The sequence below is a fragment of the Nematolebias whitei genome, chromosome 6 (assembly GCF_014905685.2).
Source record: "Nematolebias whitei isolate Nwh7 chromosome 6, NemWhi1, whole genome shotgun sequence".
NCBI lineage: Eukaryota > Metazoa > Chordata > Actinopteri > Cyprinodontiformes > Rivulidae > Nematolebias > Nematolebias whitei.
Window position 1 is genome coordinate 42,493,693 of NC_056503.1, and position 12,796 is coordinate 42,506,488.

Consider the following 12,796-nt stretch of genomic DNA (forward strand, 5'->3'; position numbering starts at 1 on the left):
ATTTAATTCCTAAACTAAATATTTAATTTGCTAACTAAATATTTAGCTTGGACCTAAATATATATTTTACAAACTAAATATTTAATTTCCAAAAATAAATGTTTAATTTACTAACTAAATATTTACCTCAGACCTAAATATTTTACTTGCTAGCTAAATATTTAACTTAACAGATAAATATTTAATTTGTTAGTTAAATATTTAGGTCTGAGCTAAATATTTAGTTAGCAAATGAAATGTTTAGTTTAGGAATTAAATGTTTAGCTTAGAGATTAAATATTTAGGTAGTAAACTAAGTATTTAACAAAAATATTTAGTTTAAATATTTAGGTAAACTAAATATTTAATTTACAAGATAAATATTTAGTTTACTAACTAAATTTTTAACTTGCAAGATAAGTACTTAGTTTGTAAACTAAATATGTGTCTTGTAAATTAAATATTTAGTTGGGAACTATGACATTTTTAAATGTATGAATAACATGGTAAAAATATGACTTTGAAAAAAAACTTTTTTTCTTATTAAAAGCTAAATAAACCAAAATATTGATGTTAAATTTTGACTGTGCAACTTTACAAACGGCACCCCATACGGATGTGCCCTGCCATTCCATTAGCGGCAGTTCCATGTTCTCTCCGCTAGAGGGCGCATGTGAAGGCAGCTTCCTTGAGCCCCGCGTGCCAGAGGAGGAATGCTCATACAATGGGGCTCTGTACCGTCGCTGCGCTGCTGCCTCGGTCCACCACACGGACAAATGACTGTCAATGAGCTGCTTGGGTCGGATCTAGAGCGGCTCCCTGCCTTTCTCCTTCAGAGCTTCCTCTGTAGCTGGAGATGCAGAAACAAAGAGGAGGACTTATTTTTCAAACAACGTGAGTCTTGGAAGTTTTGAGATTATTTTTAAAAATTCTCCTCATTTCGTGTGGCTCCATTATCTCGTGACACCCTGTGGGGTTGTTTAATGAGTGCGGAATGTGGCGCGGATGATTGGAGAAGCTCCTCGCGTGCGTGCCACGGTTCGGACGGATCTGATGCCGCCGCTTCTTCCAGCCTGTTTGTCCTCGGAGCCGATTCAGTGCGCGAGACTCCCATGCTTGGGAATCGTTCCCCGTTTAATTACAGGCTGACACATCAGCCCCCCCACGAGCCCGGGAACACAATGCTGCAACTTTGTTCCTCTTCGTGTATTTATTTTCCAACAGTTTGACAGAATTCGCCTTTGAGCTGTTTGTTCTTCACCTGCTTTATTTGGATTTGAGCTTTTCTAAACTTCCCGTGGGGATGGGGGAGGCGACCCCCGCTCAGTCCGCCGCGGGGACTTTCATGCCCATGCTGGGTGTCGGGTTGGGGGCTCTGCCCGCCGGTGGGGTGGGCGGCGGACCCGCGGTGGTGGGGGCCCCCACCTCCAGGGGCTCCGCGGTCCCCCAGCTGCACAACGCCATCGTGGAGCGGCTGCGCGCGCGCATCGAGCTGTGCAGGAGGCACCACTCCACCTGCGAGAGCCGCTACCAGAGGGTCCAGCCCGAGATATCCGTGCGCGAGCGCGACACCACCCTCCACCTGCTCAACATCGTGCACCAGGGGCCCGGGAACCGCAAGACGAAAGGCGGCCGGGGATCGAACCAGCAACCTCCCGATTACAGCAGGGAGCAGAAGGGCCCGGACGGGGAGCAGAAGATGTGCACGCGCATAGCGGTAAGTTCATGGGTCAAGTTCTCACACACAATGAAGACATTAAAGGTCCAGCTTTCCTAGGATGAATGCATATCACCCGCCGCCATTCATGCCGGAGTTTTGACGTCACACTTTGTGGATCACTCTCAGCTACTACCACACCATGCTCTACCCCAGCACCTGTAAAATAGACATTTATTTAGCTGTGGCGTCCATCCAATAAGAAAGTTTCATCAAAAGTGATCAAGTAGTTCATGAGATATTTTGCTAACAGACACCTGCACACAAACGGGTAAAATAATAGTTGCCTTTTTATATTTGCCTTTTTTATAGCTGAAAACAACAACAATAATAATAACTCTGTTTTATTGCTTTTGTATATTTTGCAAACCTTGGACAAGTTATGTTCTATACCAGATAAGGGGAAAACAAAACTAAATAATAAAAATAAATTATTTGATTATTTTCAGTATTTCCCATCGTTCAATCCGAGCAGTTCCGAGTTCAAACTTTTCGTTCAGACACAACTCGTCCACACACTGAAACTGGCTTTACAGGTGTTGTGTTAAAAAGTGTTCAGCGTGAATTCTGTGACAGTTTATGATCCTAAAATTATCCATTGGAGCGTTTTTTGAGCTTGAAAATTTTTATTGTTTTGTCATTTCAACGTAATTTACCAGTTTTACCATTAAGGACTGTTGTGTTTTATTGTCTTTATTCACCAAACAGACGAGTTGGTGAAAAATTGTTCTCAACTCAAAGATGCTCACAGGTGATGTGCAGGTTCTGTCAGAGCCAACATTCACGATAATAAACTCATAATTCCTTTTATTGCTGATAAGAGGTCCTTGACAGCGATGTGGGATTGCAAAGCCATTCTGCAAAGTAATCAAGTGTGACAAATTGGTTTCGGGGTCGTTGTAGGCCACGGGGAGGTTTTTCATTTCCTGCCTTCTGTGTCGACGTGCACTGATCCAGACAGATGGATGCAGGTGCGTTCTGCGTTTTATTTAACCCATTTAATGTGCAGCGTTCTCTCATTCTGCAGCTCAGACACTGCTTCCTCTGTGTCACATGACTAAATACAGGTTGCCTGGCCTACGTGGTAATTAACGGCCCATTACTGAAAAAGACATGTTCCAATTCCGTTAGGATCAAATGATGAAACGCAGAACAGTGATCTATGTCTTTGTTTTTCAGACGTCATGCTTAGAGCTTTGCTGTGGATGACTCTCAGCTACTACCACATCGAGTCTTAGCTCAGTACCTTTAATAGTGACTGAGTTGTAGCCATTTGTGTGTTTGCTCATGTCGAGTAGTTGTAGGGGTGTTTTGAACCGGATTGACTCCAAAATGTAATTAGTTGTAGATAGACATACTGCAAAAAAAAAAAAGGTAATGGTAAATTTTTAACAAATCTCTTGTGCAAGATGTTATTCCTCAGAATGTTGCGGATCAGTCTGAGCAGCCAGCACAATACATTTTAGGTCAAATTCAGGCAGAGGTGAAAACGTAATTACGCTTTTTCCTTTGAGCGGTGAGTGAGAAACTTACTGTAGGCACGACAGGATTTCGGTGTAACTGGGACTAACTTCCTGTATGATTCGCCGTCAGTGAAACAAGATTTATTTTCTTGTTTTCTTTCTTTGGGCATAAGGGAGTTCAGCATCCAGACTCTGATTTATTTCCCAAGCAGCATTTCAATATAAAGTCAGAGGAGTGAAAGCTTGCAGATGTTCCCTCCCTGCATGTGCTCGAGACGCAGGATAGAAAAATAAACAGTTTCATTTCTTTTTTTTTTTTTTTTTTTTTTAGTACAGCCACGATTATTCGTTAATTTCATTTATTTTCATTGCTGGAATTGAGCAATGGATGGCATCTATTTGTCTTGCAGTTGTATCAACAAATATCGCTCAGAACGTTCAAGCAGCTTCTTCTTGGTCCACGTTGCAAAAATAAAAAGCGCTTCATCACCGAGCTTCCCACATATGTCCTTTTCTTGCACTCTAAAAAATGAAATTTGTGTCTTGGGTGTGTATTTGTTATTTTTTACTGCAGGTTTTGTTGCATTAAAGCATTAATTTAAGCTAGTCAAACAAATTAATTAAATCCAATGTAACCACTTTTGTGAAATCTCAACTTTCCCATGATTGAATAAAGATTGTCCCATGGTGCTTTCCGTACTTGCACATGTGCATTTCTCCTGAGGCCTTTTATTTATTTATTTTAGTAGCTTTAACCTGTTTTAGTCCAGGTCTTATTGAGAGAAGTTGAAGCTTCAAATTATTTATTTGTTGTTCCCCCTGCAATTATGCAAGCGGGGTGCCCCGCCCCGTCTACCGAACTGAGCGTCCTGCCTACCCCCCCACCACCACCACCACACACACACACACACGCACACACACATTCGACAACTGTTGGAGTTGATGTAGTGTAGGCGCAATACAAATGTGCTATCAAAAATGCTACTAATGTACCGCTCCGCTATCCGTTCCCACCCTCGACAATTACCGGCAGCAACATAGCGCTAAACACAGATAGCAATGTAGCGCTAAGCTAGCAGGTGGGCAACTAAGACATGACTCCGTCCCGTCTTCCCCCATCAAAAAAAAATTAAGACGAGCACCCCGCCAAAGGAGCTTATTTAGGGGAAATACAGTTTTTTATTTTTTTATTTACTATTAAATAACTGAGGGGAGTGGTGGTGGCGGCATGTGATCTGAAAGTCGCCAGTTCGACTCCCTGTGCCGACAACATCAAAATGTGGGTGGAAAAGGTGAAACACTCACACCTGCCTCCACCCTCATTTGCCCCACCCTGGGCCCTTGAGCAAGGCCCTTAACCCCCACCATCTGCTCCGCTGGGTGCCCTATATGGCAGCCCTCTACTCCACACAGAGGGCTGTGGTAGCTCGGTGGTCTATGGTTGCGTATCCATCGTAAAAAAAATTGCCAAGTCTTCGTGCAAGTTAGTGCGCTGTGGCAATCCCTGAAGAAGGGAGCAGTCGAAATAATAATAAAAAAAATGTTCACCAATCAAGTTTAGTGGAACCAGTTGACATTACTAAGTTTAAGATACTCACTGAAAAATATGAAACCAAACATAAAAAAAGTTACCTCGAACTAGACGAAATGATTCAGTCCACTCTATTCCAGTAGCATGAGTTTACTTCAGTAGTTTTCCAAATATGCAATTCTGAAATGCAGGTACGCACTCAATGTAAACAAAGTGTTCGGCTGAATTTGCTGAAACACAGAAGTTTGAGTTACACTCGAGCTACAATAAGCTAGCTGGTAAGAAAATACAGTATTCCCTCGATTAGCACAAGGAATTATGTTCCACACAACCCCGCGATAGGTGAAAAACCATGAAGTAGGAACGCTATATTTATTTTAGTATAGGTTTTATAAACCCTTCCCATACTCTTGCAATATTCGTAATTTTAACAGTATACGTATATGTACTGTACAATACTGCAAAGTTTATATGGGTACTCACCAGTAAAGATAAAACTTGAAGGATGAGTTCAGTTTCAGGATTATTTGCAAATTTCTTGCCAGTTCTGTGAGTTTAATAGATAGTGTAGATTTGCGTAGCTAAGCTTTCCCTCCATTTTGGCAGAAAGCAGTGGCCGGAAGTACTGTTGACTTCTGGGTAGTGCACTGTTGGCTTCTGGGTAGTGTAGTTCTTTTTGACCGGTGTTACAGTTTAGGCTTATTGAAAGAAAAGTACAAAATGACGGCGCCTGTCCGAAGTTTTTTCTTTCTTTAACTTTTTATCCCTTACTGTCCCAATCATGTGAGTACCGGTATACCGGTAGCACCGGTAGTTGACAATCGTTGGAACACCACGAAATATGAACCGCAAAGTAGTGAGGGACTACTGTATGGCAAAAATCATACAAGTGTAAAATCTTGTAAGTTCAAATTTAAGAGTGAATCAGCTGTTTATCTTTATTCAGTCACAGTTTTTTGGGGTTGATAATTAAGCTCACGTGGCAATTGAATGTTAACGATCAATGTGAGGGAAAAAGGTCATTGTAATAAGTACCTTTTAAATAAATTCAGCTTTTTAAAATTTTCTTTCTTCAAGTGTGCGGTTTGTTAAAGCACAGCAGCGAAACATGACGGAGTGTAAGACACGTCGACATGATGGATGATGCTGACTGTCTAAACGAGGTCAGGGAACATCATTATCATGTACCGGTTCATTTTTACCCATGTTGACTCTGGAGCCGTGTGTTCTATATAAAACTGATGAGTGCAGCAGGATGTGTGGAGGAAATGAAGTCCTGGCGTACATTGCTCACATCAAGCCTGAGGTTAATGTTTTTCGCAGCTTATGATGATTTGGTGAAGCAGAGCAGCAGCCAGTGCAGAAAACTCCCGTGAAGACACTAAATCTACCCATCAGTGATGCAGGGAGCTCTTTAAATGCAAAACGCAAAGACGGGCGATGATGTCTTTATCCGTGTCTGTCTGCTATCAAAATATCTCATGAGATATGTCTATGAAACATTCTGAAAATCATCATTTGATGAACATTTTCAACGGATTAACTTCTTGAGTCAGCTTGTTTTAAGATGGCTGCCACAGCCAGCTGACCTTAATACACAAATGTCAATAACTCAGGCACTTTTACAGATATAGAGCTAAAACATAGTAACATATTCTACAAGATCTTTGTTTAAAATATTGCCAGTAAGTATTTGGAGTGAAGCTTTAAGAATTCTCCAAATGATTACCTTTAAGAGCCAAGCCAATTAAAGATGGCTGCCAGAGCAAACTGACCTCAGGAAACACCATCATGGCTTTATTTTAGTCAGAATTACAAATATTGGCCTAAAACTTGTCCTGTTGTAGCTGAGAGCCACTGCAGCGCATACTGTAAGTGCTAATTATTTTCACAATCTTTCTTTAATATTTTAGCCTTATTATTATTTTGGAGTCAACGTTTTTTTATTTATTTAGCTAAAATCTTATGAAATGCTGGAATGTATTCAATGAAACTTTCAGAAATTAATCATTGGTTGTAGATACATTGTGGTGGCTGAGTGTTTAGAGCAGTCATCCTGTAATGCAAGAGTTGGGTGTTCGATTCCACCAGCAGTCACATGCCCAAGTGTCCCTGGGCCAGACACTGAACCCCTCATTGCCTTTGATGTGTGTCCCATCGATGTATGAATGTGATAAAGCTCTGATTATTCTTTGTTTAAGAATATATATGGTAATTGTAGTGTAAAGTGCTTTGAGTATCTTGATACGATAGAAATATAAGTACAGTCCATTTACTATTTACATCTACAACTGATTAACTTGTGATTTCAAATCAATTCAAGGTGGCTGCCGCAACTAATCAACATTAGCCAGCACTATAATGGCTATAACTTTATTATTTCAACATATGTGGAGCTCAATTTTGGCATAGTGGTAGTTACGAGTCATTCCCAAATCCCAACGCATACTCTGAGCATGAAATTAGATTTTCAAGGTTTGACTAAAACAGCAACAACTTTGTCATTTCTCAGCATAAGATGATTTTTGCCCAAAATCTTTGGCATGAAAGGTAGCGGCCGATATGCATTCCTTCAAGAAATGTGTAGCCTTTAATGCCTAAATGTATTCAGTATTCATGTTTAAGCCATTTTAATCTAAAAGCAGTTTTCCATACATCCTGACATGTTGCAATAGTTCAATTTACCACACTCCTGTCCATTACAAAGTGAGACACCTGCATCTGTCTTATTGACTGTTCACATCAGAGTTTGAAATGGAAACATAAACCGAGTGCGGAGCCAACAACACCACGGATTATGACTGGCTTGGAGTTCAGTGTTGGCAGCGCTGCTGCTCGTTGAGACCAGATTAGCGAAGGATACTCTCCTGGTTGAATTTAGAGAAATTGGAAAGAAGAGATAAGAGCTTACTTATCGACTCAGGAAAATAAAATGATTTTCTGTATAATGCTTGAATGGCTTGAATAGTCATATTTTAGATTGCCTTTTCAGGCTTTCCACCTGCGTCTGTAAATGCATTCATGTCAGAAATAGGTCACACAGCAGAGCTTACGAAACACCATTCCCATATTACAACGTACAGACGTTTGTTTTCATCAGACCGGGATCCAGCTTTGTCTTACAATATCTGTCAACGAGATGGATAGTGAGTACGGAAACTAAAAGCCGACTGATACAAACCTGCTGCATGCGAGCACGCCATGCACTGTCATAACCTATTATCATGCCTCTAACAAATGGCTCTCTGAGCACCTTCTTGAAACATTTGCTGACCGTGAAACAGTTTGAGCCACAAGGCCCCCGTATAAATGTTTAGAGCCACTGAATACATTTCCTGCACATGTTTACTTAAAGTCAAACAGGCCTTGAAAAAGCAGTAGGCGAGGGATGCCTGGTGATTAACAGTCCTGTGTGCGCTGGGAGGATTTTGTTACTAACCAGTGAAAGATCTGGGAACCAGAGCCACAGAGCAGAGTGCAATGAAAGTTCTTGAATGTTGTCACACCTGGAGCTTCTGGTCGTCTGGTGGTGTACAACACAAACCATGTAACCTCAGTGTTTCTGTTGTCCTCTTCTTCATCCCCAAAAAGAGCAGAATGCCAATAGGTTTTTATCACCAGAAACAGAATGATGTTGTATTTGCCCATTTCTGTGTGTGAGTGTGTATTTATAATAATAATAAGTGTTGTCATGATTGTATGTTCCCATACAATGGCGAAATTGACTCTCTGAATTTAACCCATCCACCCCCAGGTAGGGCAGTGGGCAGCTATTGGGGGTGCCCAGAGAGCAATTGGGGGATAGGGTGTCCTGCTCAGGGGCACCACGAGATGTGCAATGACTGGGGATCGAACCTGGGACTTTTGGGTCCTGAGTCGGCTGCCTTGCCTCTACCCCATCTCGGCCCCTGATGCTGGGGGGTGTATTTGTCTGTACACCTGGATTATTGAGCATGAACCTTGGTGTTTTGAACCATTTTGGCATGGCTACCTCAGAGAAGTTGACAGGGGAGAGGAAAGGCCCCAGAAACCATCTTATCACCAGCAAAATGGTTTTTTCCCCCCTTATGGGAGTTGGCGCTTGTGGGACTCCAGTTTGTTTGTGGCTCCTCAGACTGAAGAAGTCCTTTGGATGAAGGATGAAATGTCTCACCAAAAAAAGACACCGTTCAGATGACATGACTGAACACTGTTGGATTTGTACCTGGAATATTGAGCATAAACTTTGGTGATTTGGCTGTGCAGTTAGTCAAGTACACTGCCTGGCCAAAAAAAAAAAGTTGCCACCTGGATTTAACTAAGCAAATAGGTACGAGCCTCCTATTGATGATTACTGCATGGGCGATGATCTTTCAGATGGCAACAAGTTATTTAACGCCAATGAGTTTCTTCTCATTTCTTAAACAACCATGTTGAAAGACACATCGCGTGGTCATGGAAAAGATGTCAGTCTGTTTGAGAAGGGTCAAATCATTAGCATCAAGCAGAGAAAACATCTAAGGAGATCGCAGAAGCTACTAAAATTGGGTTCAGAACTGTCCAACGCATTATTAAAAGCTGGAAGGATAGTGGGGACTAATCATGTTTGAGGAAGAATTGTGACCGGAAAAAAATCCTGAATGATCGTGATCGGCGATCACTTAAATATTTGGTGAAATCAAATCAAAGAAAAACTGTGGCACTATGTTTAATAGTGACAGTAAGAGCATTTACACACGAAGGGAACTCAAGGAATTGGGACTGAACAGCTGTGTAGCCTTAAAAAAAAAAAACACTAATCAGTGAGGCTAACCGGAAAAAAGGCTTCAATTTGCTAGGGAGCATAAAGATTGGACTGGGGAGCAATGGAAGAAGGTCATGTGGTCTGATGAGTCCAGATTTACCCTGTTCCAGAGTGATGGGTGCATCCGGGTAAAAAGAGAGGCAGATGAGGTGATGCACCCATCATGCCTAGTGCCTAGTCATCAATGCAAGATCTTGGTGAAAAATTAATGCAACACTGGAAGGAAATAGATCTTGTGACGTTGCAGAAGCTTATTGAAACAATACCACAGTGAATGCACGCTGTAATCAAAGCTAAAGGCGGTCCAACGAAATATTAGTGTGTGACCTTTTTTGTTTGGTGGCAACTTTTTTTTTTTTGGGCCAAGCAGTGTATCTCATTAACCAATGAATGGATTTAAATAAGGGGGTTAACAAGGTAGGGGGTTAAGAGCTTCAAGGGCCCAGAGTAGGGCAAATTAGGGTGGAAGCGTGTGAGGGTTCTGCACCTTCCCCACACACATTACATGTTGCTGGTCCATGGATTTGAACCAGCACCTTTCCAATCACAGGTTTGTCTTTGCTAACCTCTGCGCCACCACTCCCAGAATAAAACTTCAACGTTTGGTTGGATGTACACCTACAACCAGTGGTGTAGTCTACATTTTTGCTGTGGGTATACTGTGCTTATAAACCAATGTACACCAGTTATCTTCAATTAATTTTGATTTTTAAGCATATTGAACATTTCAAAATGTCTCTGATGCTTATATTTGAATAAATGTACAACAACCTTTGTACAAAGGTTTGCTTTGTGTTAAAACCATGTTATAGCATTTACAAAACAGTATCAAAGCAAAACATGTTCAAGTATTAAGTAGTAAATACATAAGTATTAATTGTAGAAAAACAGGTCGAACCAACTCGGTGTGTCTATAAAATGTTCCAAATGTGTTTGTTCTCACGCTCCTTAGGTTTCATTAGTCTTCTTGTTTCCGTTTTCTTAACCATGTTGTTAGATGGCTCAAAATGATGAACAGGAGGCCCATCTATACTGATCATCAAGAGATGACTTATATTTGACAACAATAGAGAAGACCTTTTATCTGTACATACATTGTTCATTAAGCTAAACCCTCTTTCACACTCAGCTGTGCTACATTGAATGGTTTGCATGCTTTTGTCTTCTATTAAACCTCTCATGCCATTGACAGCTTGGTTTTCACAAAGATTAAATTTCTTACAAAGTCTCGTTACTTCTGTCTCACCATACCTTATACAAGGTTCTCTGTCAGGACACTGGTTGACTTTATGGTACTGCAAGCAACACATCCTGCAAGTAAATAAAAATGATCATAATTGGATAATTTGGGTTTTCTTAATACCTGTATAACTAACAGCATCTACTGCTGGACCAAATCTAAACATGTATCCACAATTGATGCATTATTGTTGGTTTCGGCCATCAAAGTGGGAGGTTCTTCTAATGCTGTCTCTATGGGGCAGCTGGTTTATAAAAATACATTCAAAACGTGTAGCTTGTTTTCTCTTCAATTTCAGTCGTAAGCATTAAAAATCCCCTAACTTCTGCGCTTTTCGACTTCTAACTTTTTCCTGCTACTTCCCCAGCCAATCATACAGGAGCAGCTGAATAAGAAACCAGTCACAAAGCAGTGAGCTGTGGTAGTGAGCTCAGCCAGTGACTGTGAGTCTCATTGAACAGGAGGAAAGGGAAGCGTATGGCAGCAGATTACATGCTCACAGCAGTTTACGCTGTCCTTATAAACGAATGTAATAAACGAGTGCTGCACTCAGACAGATTGTTACAGAAACGTTTAACTGTCAATCAATGTTTCAATGACACGTGCCCAATTATATATAACGTATCATTTGGCACTTTTAAGTGGTTATACGAAAATTCCCAAGCTTTGCCACTGGGTGTATGGCGTATACCAGCGTATCACGTACACCACTGCCTACAACTCGTTAACTTTTGGAGTCAATCCCATTCAAGAGGACTCCTACACTAAGCAAACTTAAACACCAAAATGGCTATGACTCAGCCAGATTTACAGATGTTAAGCTAAAATTTTATGTGGTTTTAGCTGAGACTCAACCTCAACACATACTCTGAGTTATCTGACCAGCTCTGTCAGTCCATTGGTAAATTAACCCACAAACTCCTGGATGGATTTTAATTACACTTTTAGAAAACTATCAGGGCGTGTACATCTACAACAAATAAACGTTTTGAGTCACCCTTATTCAAGATGTCTGCCATGGTCAAATTACACTAGAACACACAAAAATGGCTATGACTTAGTCATTGCTTTCAACAACTCTCAGAAAGTAATTATTCTTTGAACTGATTAACATTTTGGTCGCTCCAATTTATGTAGGCCATCTCAGAATGGCAACTTTAGAAAACACACACGCAAATATTGAGTTAAAACTTGGTGGATATTGCGCAACATTTTTGTTTAAAACGCTGGCAAAATCTTTTGTAGTCAACACTATATATATTTTTAGCATAATATCTTTTGAACCACTTGATGGATTCTAGTAAAATTCTCATAAATGAATCCCTGCCTGTAGCTTTACAACTCATTACGGTTTGGTGTCAACCCAATTCAAGGGGGCTGCCACTGCTCATTTATATTAGCCACCACAAAGTAGCTCTAATTAAGTCAATTTTACATATGTTGGGCTAAATGTAATGTAATAGTAGGTGGCAATCATTTCCATTATGTACTCCAGTGGTTGAGAATTTGAAATCGGTTTATGTTTGCTTCTTTCACGTCGGATACAGAAAAGTTGTAATACAAATCCTTTCAGTTAAATATCACTGACTTTAATTCTACTTCCAGTTTCCTGCAGGATGGACAGCTTAGCACAAAGAGATGGAAAATCCTCGTGGTCCCTTGTGGTCCTCATGTATGTAGCAGGAGTTTTTGCCTGAGTGTGAGCGTGGGGAGGGGGAGGGAGGTGTTCACTGCGTGTGTTTCCTGGCATACCGTACTTGGCTGCTGAACAGCCTGATTCAGAGCTGCCAGTGCTCTGATCTCAGCCGGTCTCGGCTGTGATGTAAAACAATTAGCCCAGGTCCCTGGGAGCCACCCACAGTGAAGCCCACAGCTCCAACCCAACCCTCATCGTGAGCAAGCTGAAGTTTTTCCTTTTTGGAATAACTGGTTGGCACTTCCTCTCCAACGCCCCTTTTTTAATGTAATATTATCTGTGCCTTCAATGATGACATGACTACCCTAAATCTGATGTGAACAGGCGTGTGTCGTGATTTTAAATGTTGCAAGAGGAGTGTAGTGTGACACCGTGCTGTCCGTTGTG

The 12,796-nt window shown here is 41.0% G+C and overlaps 1 protein-coding gene across 1 annotated transcript in view; it reads left to right on the plus strand.

Moving 5' to 3' along the window:
• The first annotated feature begins 1,282 nt into the window (after window positions 1-1,282).
• zmp:0000001236 (mastermind-like protein 2) overlaps window positions 1,283-12,796 on the plus strand; it is a 67,411-nt gene continuing 55,897 nt past the window's right edge. Inside the window, exon 1 of the mRNA XM_037678308.1 lies at window positions 1,283-1,696. Within this exon, the coding sequence (XP_037534236.1) occupies window positions 1,283-1,696 (414 nt within the window). The remainder of the gene's footprint in view (window positions 1,697-12,796) is intronic.